We start from the raw sequence: 16,734 nt of genomic DNA on the forward strand, positions 1-16,734 counted from the left end.
GACGTGGAGCGCTGTTCTTATTAGCAACCATTTGGAAGTACACAGGAATGCAGTACTATACAATGCAACAGCGACGATGGAAAAACGACGACAGCATGAAGGCGAAGGAATGATGAAACGTCATGACGACACTGGAATAAATACGACAAAATAATGACACTAGGAACGACCCCGATGGCAACGCAACGACGGCATTACGATGGCTGCATGACGACGACGTAATGACGACAACAAAATGACGGCGACAGCAAGATGACAATAAAATGACGATGGCATGATGAGCATTAAATGACAACGACGAAATGATGGTCATCATTCGGCAACCAAATGACGATGCCGGAATGATGACATGGCGTGACGGCGACTGTATGATGACGACGTTGGGACCGAAACGGGATGACGACGACGGCAAAAGCACCAAGCCATGACAACGATGGAGTGGCGACAATTCCTTTAAAACGACCGAATTACGATGCTGGCATAACGAGGACCGGATGACACTGGTGCATTGACGGCGACTCTATGATGGCCACTGCATGACGGCGTCTGCATGATGACGATAGTACGACGATAAATTAATGACAACCTAATAACATCGATGAAATTACTACGATATATTGACCGCCACTGCATGACGACGACAGGCTGACGACGACGAAACAATAACAACGGCAAGGCAATGAAGGAATGACGGCGATGAAGTGCAAGGCAAAAAGTACTGATGACGGCAGGTTTATGTTGCAGCTCACGTTTGCGCTTAGTACTTCACTCGGTACCTTAGGCCGCTTGTGCTCACACGATCATCAGGACTAGTTTGCCCTATTTCCAGGACCAGCCCACCGTGAAAGACTGAAGCCGACACCCGAAAAGTAGCAGTAAGAGGCAAGAAAAGTTTCATCTGAAAAAATGACAAACTTCCGCTTACTTGCCGCGCATGTGTACTTTTGTCACAATTTTGTGAGCTCTTTCATGCAGCGCGATATTTATTGATGCGGAAACACATCACATGAAACTTTGTACACTTACAGCTTCCAGTTGGTTCATTTTTTCGCTGCTTGTAACAAAGAGAAGTTTGTCGGCCAGCACAGAGCTCTTTTCAAGGTTCAATGTTATCTTGTCATTCAGGCGAAGCACTAATTTTCCCTCTGCCGAGCGTTCTTGCAATATACTCGGATAGACGAAAAGGTCAGTTTCTTCTGCAAGAAAATTAGAAAAGATAAAACTGGCATGAAGCAGCCAAGTTACACACTGAATTTCGAGTTGTCAGGCAAGAAATTGAAATGTCTCATGAGTCTAGAATAAAGCGACACAAACGTTGGCTAAATTTACTGTAGATATAAAATTGTAAAAATATTTTCACTCGTCATTCATGAAAGTTCGTCCGGTGCAGGCAAAATTGTGTGTATTCTATTCCTTTTTCTGGCATCCTTCAAAATATGGAGCAGACTTGACGATGCCTGAATATCAGGTTTGGAGAGCACCATAGTTCACTGAAGAGCTTTGCACTTTCGCACCTTACCATACACTGTCATGACTGCGGATGTCATTTGGTTTTTGGTAGCACTACTATGCTGTTGAAGCGGTAGGCGAAGCTGTCGCGTGAAATAATGTAGATTTTATATATATATATATATATATATATATATATATATATATATATATATATATATATATATATATATATATATATATATATATATATATATATATATATATATCCTGTGATGTAGACGCACGTAGGAAGCAATTTATTGACGTTTCGGCCAGGGTCCGGACTTCATCACAACTGCTGAAGGCAAGTAACGCAAAACATGTAACGCCGCCAAGTTGCGGTCTTTAAGGAAAATAAAGTGAACTGAAAGGAACTTCGTCTGATGTACACCTTAATTTAGCACCCTTCGTGCCGTCTCTGTACAATTTTAGTTGCCGTGTACAGGGGATGCAGTCGTCCGGAATAGACTGTAGTGCAAATGTTAGCTCACTTGCACAATGGATTAGGTCATATTAGCCAGGTTTTGCAATACCTTGTTACACAATAAGCGTAATGGCAGCATCCTGACGATACCGGGAAATCACGTATGACACGTTTTGTGCTATGTGAGGAAAGTGGTGAAATTACCCTGAGGGAGTTTCTAACAGGCTACATAGATTGACTAAAAAGCATAGCAGCTTATGAAAAAAAAATCACTTCAGCTGAACCGAATAGGTTAGTAAAAGGACGAAAATACATTCTCTGCACAACGTATTCACTGAAATATTCAGAGGATAGTGCTCAAAACATATGCAGAAGAGGGCACAGAAAAAGCACGTCTCTAGTGTATATTTATAATAAACATTACGAATGCTAATATATGCTCAAAATTATTACGAAATTGGTATATTGGTGCCGGAGTAAATCAATATCATGATGTGATCACCGTTACCTGCATTGCACCAGAGAACGAATTGCAGTAATACGATGATGGAGAGCATTCTTTTTACCGGTCCTTGATCGTCGGACATAAAAGTTGGGTGGTGGTGTTCTGCTCGTGCGCAAGTTTCAGCCGTCAATTTATACCAAGTTTGCTGCAGAAAGAACATCCTCCTTTACAACATACCCTACTGCGATTCTATAAAGCCAGAAAGTTGACCTTTACGTCACTACTTACGGACGACTTTCGGAACTTGTTTACCTGCGCGTCAGCTGGCGTCATTTATAAGTCTTACAGTTTTGTCTAGCTGTTTCATGGGGCCCTGGCAACCCCACGACGCAAAATGTCTCACCGACAAAATATACCGTAGGTCACACAACCACACACGGCCAAAGGTCACACACCGCCAAATGACAAGACAATTGGTTGATCTGCGACGAAGTGCGCAAGTATACACGACTATCCACGCACCCTTGGAATTGCGCAAGGCCACTCGCTCTTTTTTTCGTGGATTGGTTTAAATTAAAAGGACGATGATTGTTCTACCTAGCCATTGTTTGCAATCCTACATACATGACAGCACAAAAAAAAGAAAAGTCATTGCTCAATTTGGTCCCTACGTGCTTTACGTAGGGTTAAAGCACCTATGACGTAGATAAGATTGTTACAGGAGTGAACTGGTCAAGTTCTAATATCACCCGTGACTTTCTAGGAACAATACAAAGCAGCAACACAAAACATCCCTGTCATTGCTGGCGTACTAGAACTCAACAGTTCAATCATTTTTTCTTGTGTGAGACCATGACAGAACACTTCTAGATTTGGGGCCAGCGGCGTTATAACTTAAAGCTATTCCAAACTTTCCTATTACAATTCTTCAAGCAGGCCTCCGCGATTGGTTCGTACTAACTTCACTGAATTGCCCGGCAAGTTTTCGGTGACACAGGCTCAGGTCTTCCACGACGGGACGTCGAGATCTTGTCTTAGCGCCACCTCGCAGGCCTGTTGGATGGCCCAGAGTTGGTCGTCGAGTTCGGAGCTGCGCAGAGCAGCAGTCCACCTCAGTGATATGGTCTCGGAATTTAACTCGCTTTTGCGTTGGCCGTTAGATTCCCATAGCAAATGTTTGAATGTCACTGCGTCAAAAATTTTTTGGGCCACCCCACGTCGCCTGTATTCCACGTGACATCGCGAAAACCGCGAAGACGTCCCAACTGATATGATACGTGCACACTCATTACGCATGAAAAGACTGAACGAAATATAAATAATACTTTATGATTCCATGCCTTTTTCGCCCCTAGCTCTCTGATATTGGTCGAGCGTTTTCGGGCTGCGCCTATTTCGCCTGTCTGTTACGCGACGTCATAAAACTGCAAAACCTCACTACGTCAAAGTGACGTGGGGAGGTTCAAGATTCACAAAATTTACAATTGTCGGTTTTACAATATTCAAGACGTATAAATAAGCCGAACAAAAGACAATTTTTTTCTGAATAGCCGGGCATTGCCCCGTCAAGATTGGATTGCAAGGCATTAGCATCAAAAGGGTCAGTGATCTTTCTGTAAACATAGTCGTCGGCAAATAGTCTAGTAGTAGAAGTAAGGTTGCTGCTTATGTTATTCATATAAATAAGGAAGAAAATCGGCCCAAGCACACAACCTTGCGGCACACCAGACTTTACACGGGCTAGTGCAGAACAATATCCATTGGCAGAAGAAGCGAAACGGAAGGAAAGCTTAGGCATGCATTGCCATTCTTGGGTGTGGAAGCCTTCAAACACCAGTCCTGTGTGCTCATCATGCTATTTTGACCCTATGATGCAATCTTTAAAAATTATTGAACAACCAGATTCAACGCAATGCAATGACAGATGGCTATCTTTTTCTTGCTTACTGACTTCATTAGCGTCCCGTTTGTCCGACATGAACACGTGCGCAGGAAAGAGGAATTTGGTGAACAATTTTACGAGTACACTTGACAAACTGCAGTCTACGTTTCGCAACTTTCCTACAGCGCAGCTGTCTGCCTTAGTTGGTTGGGATTTTACATGGCGTGCTCATCCCAAATGACAGCCGTAAAAGGGACTTGTGCTTGAGTTTCCGCGTAAGAGAATTATATTTTCTCGTATGTTCGAATTACAATCCGATGCTATCATGTCAGTAGGTTGTACGTAAGTCGTACGCTACGAACATTCTGACTCATTTTGCTTTTAAATATTCCTTTATTTCAACAAGGCACTTGCGTTTGGCGGACGGCCTAGAAGAATTATGATGTATGCTGTACTTTCCCACAGACGCGTGCGTGCGTGACGTACGTCACTTGGGGTGGAGGTGCTTGCGTAACGTCGTCTAACGTCAGTTGGGGTGGTGATACTTGCCTAATCTCCGCACCAGCTTCGCTGTACATCCACTTTCACAGGGTGGAATGGAGGTGGATTTCTTTATTCTCAGTCTCGGGATTCACTTTTTGCCACAGGCTGTCAAGCTTTTTTGGGGCAGTGAGCAGCGGCCTAATGTGGGCCCTGTGAACAACCCTCTGCAGATCGTGTGACGGCTTGTGCGCGTACAGCACTATCACAATCTTTTAGTGCGAGCGGCTCTCAGGCTGAGCGGCCCTAGAATTCTTGGTTTTGAAATCACCAAATCGTATTCGCCGAGGCTCGTCTAAAGGCTGTCCTGCTAGTTTCTCGAAGCTTGCCTTCAGTAGGCATGACGTGGAAGGTGATTACAGCGTACAGTAGAGGAGCCTTTCTTCTGTTCTGTAGATGGCGACCCGTTACTTCAGGTGCACTGCATAAAATTGGTGAGGGTACGCGGCAAGGAGGCGACACCAGTGGAGAGAGTAGTGAAAGCTGGTGACAAACCATGGCGGCCGTGTAGTCTTTTACAAAAGGCCTGCCTCTTTTCTATTACGACCTTTAAAAAGTATTTGCGGCTGTATGGTCATCGCAGACCGGTACTCAGCTGCGACTATATAATAACATTTCGAGCTCCGAGTGATTTAGAGGCCAATTAACAGAGGGTTAAAATTCTAGACCGTTTTCATAGTCTTTATGGAGGCTTCAAACAGGCCCCAAATCACCCACAAGTAGAAAAATGGGGAGCACAGCTTCCTATGACCTACAACTTCTGGAGCTCTCAAGGTCTTTCTAGGAGCTCTTTGGAATCCAGTTTTCGATTACTGTGGCGACTGACGCAAATTAGTCGCTTCTTCAGGCAAATCCACGCGCACGTTTTATGCGAACGTCACCGCAAGGACTGCTAAAGTGCTCAGCAATTCAAACATGACAATGAGACCGCACGGCGACCGGTGCTTTTTTGCGCTACAGGTGAGCACTGTTTCATCGCTGGGGCACCAAATTGAGTCACAGTTTGTCACAAAGGCCCTTGCTTTCATCGCATATAACACGTTGCGTCAGCTCCGTGTTGTGGCCGCTCAATGGGGGGGGGGGGGGGTGGAAGCACCTCTAGCCATGCGCGGCGGGTATTGCGTTTCAATCGCCGAGCACCTGTACAGCGCTCAGCTATTCAGACGCGATACTCGCATGGCATGGCTGTGCCACCGCGGGGCCTGGACTTCCGTGATCGTCGGTGCTGCTGCTCCGGCGGGTTGCTGCTGCTCTTATTGCCGAAAAGCTCATGCACGGAAAATACAGAAATTACGTCCCTGATGATGGGGGATCGAACCTCAATACCACACTACAAGAGCCCGATGCTCGAGACACTAGACCACGATCTTTTTCCTCTGTTCTTTGTTTTTAGCTAGAATATAGAAATATTTGCAGCTTTATAAGAGAATAATAATGCCAGCTAATGTTTGGTTGACGCGAGAAGCTTAATATTCTCTCAAGCACACAAGTGGTTCAAATTGGTTGAGGCATTCTGGTTCAACAAACTTCAAGAAATCTTGGGATAAATTCTTGAAAAAACACATGAATTCAGCTCACATCAACATTCAAATTATTCGCAGTCATGTGTTTTCTCTAAATGGCTAAAATGCTAGCCATGCTCTTTAATTGTAAAAAGGAATACGGGTGAAGAACTATTGCTTATTGAATAAATCACTTGGCGCCATGGTGACAATATCAGCTTTAACCACAATTCCGTGCGATCCCTTCTTTCGTTGTGTCAACTCACGTTGGAGCCTTCACGCTTCAATCTGCTTTGACCTATCCACGATATGGCAACGTAGGCGCCGCGAATTCAGATGAACGCAGTGGCCACGTCAACAGAAAGTGAGCAGAACTATCGCTCATTCGGGGCAACGCGTAAGCCCGCGTGAGGACTGTCAAATTTACTAGCATGATTTTTATGGAGAGCATGATGCCAGACTGTTCCCCTTGCAAACGTCATCGAGAGCCACGAAAGCCCTTCTATGCACTTCTGTTCGGAGCCGTTACATAAGCTTGTCGAGAAGTGAGACTCGCATTATAAAAATGTAGTCACATTTACTGTATTCGCTAAACACTTGAAGCACAGCGTGCTTGCAGGCAAACCACTTAAAGCTGAAAAAAGCTGTATAAATCCAACGCACGTGTTGTAATTTATATGAAGCGAGTCTTTGGTGCTTTCTTTAAGTACACACGCGCCTACCTCAGAGTTCAATAGTAGCAAAGATATTTATTGCTGCCATTATCAATCAGCAACCACAAAACACTAATAGAGCTCTAATATATGTATATTGCGTCATTTACTTATTGTTCCTAAGACATGCCGCATTGTTGAAAACTGAGTGCACTTCTTATAACGATACTGTTTTGTGTTTATGACTGCTCGTACGCAGACCTATATGAATGAACGAATTAATGAATTAATTCTGAGGTATTACGCGCCAAAACCACGATATCATTATGAGGCATGCCGTAGTGGGGACTACAGATTAATTTTCACCACCACGGTTTGTTTAAGCTGCCCCCAATGCACAGCACACGGGTGTCCTCGCCCCCATCGAGATGGGGCCGCCGCGGCAGGGATTTGGTACCGCAACCTCATGTTTAAGCAGCGCAACATCATAGGCGCTAAGCCACCGCAGTGGACTGACCTATATCAACTACAGGGCCGTTGGGAATAGAAGTAACAAATGTTGGAGCCAGGGGCGTAGTCAAGGAGGGGTGGGGTTATGGATCTCCAGCCTCCCCTCCCCCCCCAACAAAATTTTTTCGTGCTTTCATGCATCGCCGAATAAGACAACCCCCGGCGTTGCAAATTATTCTGGATTTTGTGTAGAATGTATTTTTCACGCTGGAAAAGACATTCCAGCACCAACATCTGAAACTAGGGCTAGATTTCGCGGCGACGCCCATGCACCGGAAGTCACGTAACGCAAGGAGCCCCATTCAAGCAGGCAGTTTCAAGGGCGTTTTGATGGCGAGCGGGCTCGTTGCGGCATCTCGCAGAGGCCGCGTAATATACGGAGTGCATGGATTTCAATTCCGAAACTTTATGGGTATATAGTTCACATAAGCTTTTGATGTGAAAGGTGCATTGACCTTTTCAAAGTCGTGCTTCAGATTTTCAGTTCCGGAACTTTTGGGGTTTAATGTTGTCATAAACGCTTGACGCTAAAGGTGCATTGATCTGTGATCTGTGAATCTGTGATTGCCCAACATATTTATTTGCATTCTTTGACGCAGTCTATACAGCGAATTTTTCTTACATATGTAGATTTATTGGATACTTATACGTACATTTGAATATCTTGTTGCGAGGCTTTGTGTATACGTGTAGTGAACTTTGTTTCCAGTGACACTTTTCTGCCCTTTCTGTCAAGTTGTAACTTCGCATTAGTATATTGCATTGTATATTGGCATTTCTAATGTACGAAGGTGAGTCAAATGAAAGTGAGCCAACCCACTCCACGCAATAATGGTTCGGTTCATTATCTGAGAGGCATGGGCGTATAGCATACAGGCACCTCTCATTTGCAAAAGTGACAGGCAGGTGTGAGGATATGTATTCTGAGGATAAGTGTTCACTGGGTTGAACATGGTTGCGTGACATAATGGACGCTCCAAAAGTTGAAGAGCTTGGTGTCGTGAGTTGTTTTTTTTGACAGCTGAAAGTGTTTTCCAAAAAAGAAATTCGTCGCCGCATGGCTGCCGCGTGCGTTGAACATTGCATTTCATTGGCCACTGTGAAGCGTTAGAGCAAACGATTCAAAGAAGGACGTGAAAGTTGCAAAGATGATCCAAGACCAGGCCAAAGCCACCGTGAAATTACCCCCAGCATAATTGGAAAGGTTGACGAGTTGATTAGAAAGAACGGAGGATAAGCATCGATGAACTGGCAGAACGTGTGAACATCAGTCACGGTTAGGCCCCCACCATAATTCATGAACATCTTGGTTTTTGGCTCTTGTGTGTGCAATGGATGCCCAAGAATTTGAACCACCGCCAGAAGACGGAGAGGTACGGCGCTGCCTTGACTCATATGATCAGGTATGATCAATGAGGGTGGCGACTTCTTGTCTGCAATTGTCACCTGGGACGAATCATGCTGCCACTATTACGAGCCTGAAACACGACGGCAATGCTTACAGTGGAAACATTCGAATTAACCACCTCCTAAGTAAGCAAAGGCCGTCATTTCCACCGGAAAGTTGTCGTTGGCTTTCTTTGTCGATCGTCAGGGGCCATCACTGATCAAATTCGCTAAACCTGGAGAGACTATCAATCGTTGCCGATATTGTGAAACGCCGGATAGGCTTTGGTCGCAATCAAGAGCAAACGACGTGGAAAATTGACGAGTGGGGTTATCTTGCTCCACCATAATGCGCATCCCCACCTTGTTGATGTGGTTAAACAAAGCTGGCAAAGTTCAAGTGGGAAATGCTGCAACATCCACCGTACAGCGCAGACCTGTCGCCTTGCGACTTCCACAATTTGGGGCATTTGAAGAAACAGCTCAAGGGAATCAGATTCGTGTCCGACGATGGCGTGAAGGAATCAGTTACAGACTTTTTGAAGCAGCAACTCAAGGAGCTTTATGAGACAGGAATCACGCTACTCTTTAGTCAGTGGGACAAACGTCTCAATGTTCATGGAGACTACTTTTCAATAAGGTACCCCGTTTTTCATATATTCGCATTGGCTCACTTTCATTTGACTCACCCTCATATATTTTGCCGAACTCTGCTTTTTATATGTGATCTCTGTTGCGACTACAATTTCTGTGCAATTACAATACACGACGGGTGACAGCTGCTCCTGCGCAATACATTGGAACAAAAACAGCCTCATTGAGATTTTCGCCTCGCCGTTGCATATGTACAAAAATGGAAGCGAGGTTCCTAAATGACAAAGTTTCATTAAAATATTTGTCCTTAAGTTGTTCATTCACGGCCTTTACATTTTTCATATACTCGGCATGCACTGCTTTGCTGGTTTCGAACTGATGCAGTTCTAAAGTTCGTGTGATATTTTGTACTTATTAAATAGACAAAAAACCTGGAAGCATTGATATCAGTTATTTCAGGCACTATTTTTGGGACATACTAGTGTATTCTTTTATGAAAGATTACATATATTGCTTGTCTTGAGAGTGCGTAGCGTTCAAAAATTTGCAGCATTGTTGGCAATTGCAATGCAGTTATTATTCATGTCTGGTCTCCCGACAAATTATATAAGGAGGAGGCCGAACTGCAACGTGAGCCCCCTCCCCTCCCCCACCACTACCCCCCGAACGAAATTTCTGGCTACGCCACTGGTTGGAGCTGGTTATTCTAGCGCAATGAGGCCCCCACAGATGTCTCTATAATTCATTTCAATGTAGCAAAACTATATAGTGTGGGTGTATAGGATGTTCCTTCGTAGATATTCAGAATCATGACTAAAAAAGCGTCAAAAGAGATATTTCTAGCTACTTGGCAGCTCGCTTACAAACAAAAAAGAACACAGACAAAAAAAAGAAGGTCAGCCGTTGCAAGCCGTGCTTGGTACAGTAACCTTAGCTATGAGTTGGAGATGTAGGCCACGGCCATCAACCGCTGACAACTGAAGTGACATTTTGCTGAGGGAAAGATAAATCTCTTGGCTAAACTGAGAGCTTGTGACAGCCACACAGACTGGGCCTACACCTTTACGTGACAGTCTTTACATCACCTTTAAATCACAGTGCCGAAGAACCAAGAGCTCCTCGGCAACAAAGGAACTGTCTCTCCACGTAGCGATAATGGGTAAAAAAGTGCACTACAGACAAGTGCCGAGTACCATTGTCCCACGCCCTTTTAAGCTAGAGTAAATCCCATGTCATACACAAGCACCCAATATGAAAGGAAAGACAGTAGAAGTACATGATGTAGGCACAATGCAAACCGCAAAAAATAAAAAATGTTGCATGTCATGTATGATGACTATGAGACTGCAGCAGTGGTCGAGCGTTATGGTGCATCATGAAGCAATTCCTAAGTTTCTACATATATATTGTGAGCTGCTCTACGACGTTAAGGGGGAATCTGGTGTTCCCTAAATGGTTCGCTACTTTCGGCAGCCAGTCAGCGTTGGTGTATTAGCGCTAAAACAGGATACATTTCGGCTCAACTTCAAATCTTCTATATCTCTTGGGATTGCGTGGAAAAATACACCTCCGCTCTTTCAAATCGGCATTATGTGTGAAGTTTGTTTTCCAAAAACAAAACTGAAATTTAAATGCTTCATTGCTACCTTTATTCTGACTCATCGTAATCATTTTCTGAGCTGGAAAAATACCGGTACAACAGAACGCGTTCCTGTGTGTGGATAACACGTTGCGGTTGTGGAGTGGTCGTAGAGTGTCCTTATCAAAAGCCTCAAATTCCTCATTTGAATTCAACTAAACATAAAATGTTGCAGTTTTAGCATCACTTATTTTCGCAGGTAACTAACGTTTCCTTAAAATTGTGTTCACTTCATAATGAAGGCGAACTGCTTTAACAAAGAGCACAGTACATAGGTTAGGCTGGTATAGCTTTTAAAAAATATAGTCAAATTCAGAGAAGTCATGGAGGTTACGAAAGGACGCGCAGACAACGCTCCGTAGTTTTTCTCAGCTGAGATTTGATGTCCACTATGAAATTCTTCCAGTCTGCTCGGCTAAGAGCGTAAAAGATTGCTAGTTCATAAAATTGATTCCTTTGTCATTCGTACTTCTGAAAACAGTTTTATCGATTGAGCGAAGCGTAGCACCGATGTCATGGTGCAGCACGTCACCTGCCGGTCACTGTAACAATATATTCCCTTTAGCAAAAGCATTGGGTTTGATTCTGAATTGCTTCACGAAAGTTTACCGCAGCGGCACAGTGACAGTTAGTCGCAGTCGTGGACAACGTTTACTGGGCCAGCGAATGGCAGTGTCTTCTTATGTGGCTGCAGCAAGCACATAATTTCATACTAACCATATTGTTCCACAGGTTCCAAGTGCACACCAGCGTTTTAATTTTCGTAATTATTTGATCATCTAAGTTTTATCTGCAAATCATGGCTGGAAATACTGGATTTCACTGACAGTGGCGTCTTGCTAGAGTACTAATTGCACGATTCCAGCATTTGGTAAATCAAGAACAGGTAATGTGGCGTATTTTTTCGCATACTGCTGGTGTCTAGCGTTGTTACGGGCATATAAGGATGTCATACCTTACATTTCGTTTAAAGCAAACGCACGCAAAGATTTTGTCGTTTCTGACTAGCACTCATTTTAAGTGTACATTACAAACAGACGAAGTTCAAAGGCCAGCCGCAGCTGCTAAAACTGAAAAACAAGAGAGTTCGGCCCTCCATTTGCTGAAAATTCTGACATTTCTTGTGCTAGACAAACCTTCCCTTTTTGACGCTCTTGTTTACAGTCGTAGTTATTAGGTAGGATGAAAGCCTTCGGAAACAGACAGCCGTCACAGCCGTAGAAGTCTGCGTATGTTGATTGTATAGAAACCTTCATGCTTCAGAAGTGACGGCTATGATCTTATGTTTTCTGCTAATCGTTACTTACAATCCGGGCAGCTACACCGATGACTGTACTGAGCGCTGCAAGATGACATTTTTTGGGGCTTCATGAGTTAAGTTGCTGAGAAAAAATATTGCTGCGATGCTCTAACAGTTACATGGTAGCGAAGGTAGCGCCAATACTAAGCGACATTTTTCTAGCTCATGTTGACAAAAGTATTCGCAGTGCTTTAGGAAGCTTGGCAAAAATTCTCCGATTTGTTGATGATTTTTTGGTTATTTTTGATGGGAATGAACATGGATGTAATGTGGTTAATGTACTGAAAGTGTTCCACGAATGTGGCCTAGGCCTTAAGTTTACCCACGAGATTGCTAAAGAAAATGAACTACAATTTCTAGATCCTTCTCTGCGATTGCTACCCGATCACACATGCTGGATGTACAGCCCTAGATCAAAAAAGCCCATATTACACTTCAAATCAGGACATTCGAAGATTGTAAAAAGCGGAATTGCAGTGTCTTGCCTTCGGACAGCGTTAGCAAAATCTTGTTGCCACCGACTAAAAGAAAGCTTTGCTAATCAGGTAACAAGACTAGCCTAGGTGGGATTCCCGGAACACATTATAGTCAGAGCGGCCGAAAAGGTAATAAGAATAGTAAGGGGTGTACAACATACAGATTCAAGGAACAGGCATAGCACGAACAAAAAACGCCTTGCAGTTGTACCTTACGTACATTATTTTTCCCATGGGCTAAAGAATGTTGCCAGCCGGTATGGCGTTGAAGTAGTTTTCAGCGCTCCTAACAAGGTGCAAAAACTGTGCCAAGCTATTTCCAAAAAATTAGACAATAAGGTAAAAAAATGCAGCTGTGGTATAAAAGACGATCAAAAATTCACAAAATGCAGAATAGGTGTTGTGTACCGGCTTCCATTGACCTGTGGCAACATGTACGTAGGACAAACCGGTCGGTGCATAAACACCCGTCTAAAAGAACATGAGCGTTCTCTTGGTAAAAAAAATCATTCGCACTTGTCGAACCACTGCATTCTATGTCATTGTGATCCGATATTTCTTAACACTGACATTTTGTTTTCAGATAATAATAAACTAACACGTGAAATCGCAGAAGCATTTCATATCAAAAAGTACGCTGAAAGATGCATAAGCCAACCATCGGTTGACTATATACTTATTAAAGTTATCTGCATGGCTTCAAAGAAATCGCTTGAGTCGAAATATAAATAAAACAAAGTACGTCATTTTTAAGCCAATTAATAAACATGGCTGCTACCCGGTTAATATTAGATTTGAAAGACGCTTGCTGGAACAGGTTACTGAACAAAAGTTTTTAGGTGTCTGGTTTAACTACAACCTCTCATAGAATACTCACGTTATTCAACTAAAATCAAGCCTTTCTCGCACCATTGGGTGCATTTACAGAGTACAATATCTAATACCCAAACGTTTAAAGCAGGCACTATACTATTCACTGGTTTACTCTAGAATGAGCTATGGAATCTTGACTTGGGGAACAATAACAGCTACTAACTACTACAAACTTAATGTATTACAAAAGCAAATTTTGAGCATACTGGAAAATATTAAAGGCAACAAGCAGTTATTGAGAACACAGCCGTTATTTACCAAATATAACATGTTGAAGGCTGACCAGGTGTACTACCTTAAGCTATTGCAATGGATCAATGAATACAAGTTACATATTTCCGCAGTGCCCAGCTCAAGTTCATACAGTACCCGAAACCCAAAACGAAAAATGCCGCAAGTTAGAACCAACTATGGAAGGCAAGCATTATCTTTTCAAATAAAGAATGCTCTAAATAGACGAGATATGGAAATCGACTTTAATAACGGTGTACATACATTCAAGAAATACTGTAGGAAGTTTCTATTGAACAGTGACTTTATGTTTTCATTATTGTAAATTACCTCAAAAAGTGCGCTTTGTTCTCCCTTGCCATGCTCCTCTCAGCTAGTGCAATTTTGATACACGACTGTGAAATTGTGCTTGGTTTCTGTGTCTTGGTTTTTGTGATGAGTGCCTTGGCTATGAATGATGTTGTTGAACGTGCTGACTGATAAATGAATTGCTGTGTTCTGTATTTACGTTGCAGACATTATGTTGCGTATGTAAATATTTTGTACCAATTATTTGCTGACTTCATATTCGAGCAGTGACTAGTCTCCCTTTTTAATATTGCCCACTGTCTAAACCTATGATGTCTGTCTGACTGAACTTTGTTGACGTATTTTGTCTGTGTATATTGTGCAAGGGGGCCGGGGCCCTTGTCAGGTGCTCTTTCGCCTTTAGCCTCGAACCCTCCTTAAACTGTGTCTGAGAAAGAAAGAAAGAAAGAAAGAAAGAAAGAAAGAAAGAAAGAAAGAAAGAAAGAAAGAAAGATCGGCTACGAAGTGTGAGCAGTTCAGACCGAATCAAACTTGTGCCACAACTGCGTTTTGCACAATGACGTAAAATACTTGCATTCATCACGTGGCATGCAGCATGAGAAAGTCTAGGTGGCAATATATGATTAGCAAGATTACATGTCACGAGTTCATGCAAGCAGTTGCTTTCTTTTTTTCAATTGTAATAAACGGGTGTGCAATGCTCGATCTATCGCTAGTCCTTTATTTTCGGACAGTTCTTGCCTCTGACTGGCATGTAATGCAGATTCATGTGTACCCACAACTAGAATGTTGGCTATCGGTGGAAATAAAATGTAATATTGAAAATTATACCGTAAAGCTGAGCTAATGCTTCATAAGCAATGCTATGCACATGTGCGGCTACGTCAATCAGAAATCGAAGAGCAAAGAAATATATAGTAAATTAGTACTGCGGATGTTAAGCCACCATGGGCACGATGGATGGTACACCGAATCTGTTCCGTGTTGTGTCTTGTGGTGCTATTTACATGCGTCTTCTTATCAGTTTCAAAGCAATAATATTTTTCTCAACTTTAGAGTTCACTAAGTGTCAGCACTTATGCTGAATAATTGCGAATTGTTGCATGTGTAAAGCAACATTTGTAGGAAATGATAAATTCGCCAAGTGAGGAAACCGATTGAATCTAGAAGGACGAATTTCAGGCAAATCTTTGTTCCACCCACCATTCCCACATGGACTAAGCAAGCACACGAACAGCTTCCGGAGACTTTAACACCACATTACCTTCTAGTATATTTTGTTGGAAACTCTACTGTCGCAGGAAACTTTTTTATTACACGTCTGAAAAATCCGCATCAATATATTAGTCAAGAAAATGAACGAGTTACAGAAACACTCAGCGCTCCTGCTCTTTTATGCGAAATTCTTCGTCCTGATCTTCATTCATAGTATCTGAGAATTGCAGAACAATAAATCAATAATGTTGTTGCCACGAGAAGGTAAGTATACATATAGTGCTCGACCAAGCACATTGGTTGTCATTCTCAATTCACAGTATGTAGATGCATTTTACTTCTAAACACACCGGCTGTCAACCCGCTTTAACAGCAACACGTCCGGCGTATTAAGATCTCTAGCAAGAACGATACGATCTCCCGACAAGCCGGAAGCAATAACTTGCTTCCACAGCCCTGTATTAGAAGAGCCTTGTTTTGACGTGCTTCTTCTCGTTGTGTTATCGCTGTAATATTTATTTTTCTCCGCAAGCATACGCAAGTCTTACTAATATACTTGTTTTTTCTCAAATGCACATTCAGTTTTCAGCAAGAGCTTATGAACGTTCTTCCTTTGCCATTGTCTTCTATAGCGCTAAATTTTCAGCTTGAATCAACATCAACTTGCTCAGTTCAATCTCATTATTAACCTGATTTCATCGTAATCATGCTGTCGTCATGAAGCCATCGCGGTCAGTACGTCATCGTTATAAACGGGGCCTTCACTTCGCGGTGTCACCGGCCTTGTCATGCCATTGTGGTTTTTCCACAGTCGAGATTCCAGGTTCACCATCCAATTGTCGTCGTGTCGTCATCATACCATTATCGTCTCACCGTCATAGTCATACCATAATCATTCCAGCAGTGTCATGTTAACTTAGTCACTCCATTGGTCTCATACCACTGTAGTAATTCTGTCGTCTTCATTATTTCTTTGTCATTCTATCATTCTCATTGTATCCTCGTCATGCCATCATCGTACTTCTGTCGTCATCATTCCAGTGTCGTCATGCCATCGTCGTTATGCGTCATCGTCATTCGAATGTAATCATTCCTTCGCCATCGAGCGTGGTATCAGAATTTTCTAGCACCACAAGATTACGCTTAGCGAAGCGTCTCCCGATGAAAACACGTCAATTTAGGTCATATGATCTTGACGTTCAAATTGTTTATAAACAAGAACAGCTTTCTTCTGAAGCATTCATGAAATCTTCCCTAAATCCTA

The 16,734-nt window shown here is 42.9% G+C and overlaps 1 protein-coding gene across 3 annotated transcripts in view; it reads right to left on the minus strand.

Moving 5' to 3' along the window:
* The window catches only part of LOC139050657 (venom metalloproteinase antarease TserMP_A-like), a 265,847-nt gene that overhangs the window by 29,998 nt on the left and 219,115 nt on the right, over window positions 1-16,734 (minus strand). The window contains exons 1-3 of one of the 3 annotated variants that reach the window (XM_070527248.1): window positions 3,322-3,442; window positions 2,424-2,565; window positions 1,027-1,196 (exon numbers count right to left, since the gene is read on the minus strand). The exons of 1 other annotated variant lie outside the window; for it this stretch is intronic. In XM_070527248.1, the coding sequence (XP_070383349.1) occupies window positions 1,027-1,196; window positions 2,424-2,502 (249 nt within the window). In that variant the 5' untranslated portion in view covers window positions 2,503-2,565; window positions 3,322-3,442. Of the gene's footprint in view, window positions 1-1,026; window positions 1,197-2,423; window positions 2,566-2,648; window positions 2,709-3,321; window positions 3,443-16,734 lie in introns of those variants that run through there. One more of the 3 variants, XM_070527246.1, reaches the window with a different exon arrangement.

This window comes from Dermacentor albipictus, chromosome 10 (genome assembly GCF_038994185.2).
Source record: "Dermacentor albipictus isolate Rhodes 1998 colony chromosome 10, USDA_Dalb.pri_finalv2, whole genome shotgun sequence".
Taxonomy (NCBI): domain Eukaryota; kingdom Metazoa; phylum Arthropoda; class Arachnida; order Ixodida; family Ixodidae; genus Dermacentor; species Dermacentor albipictus.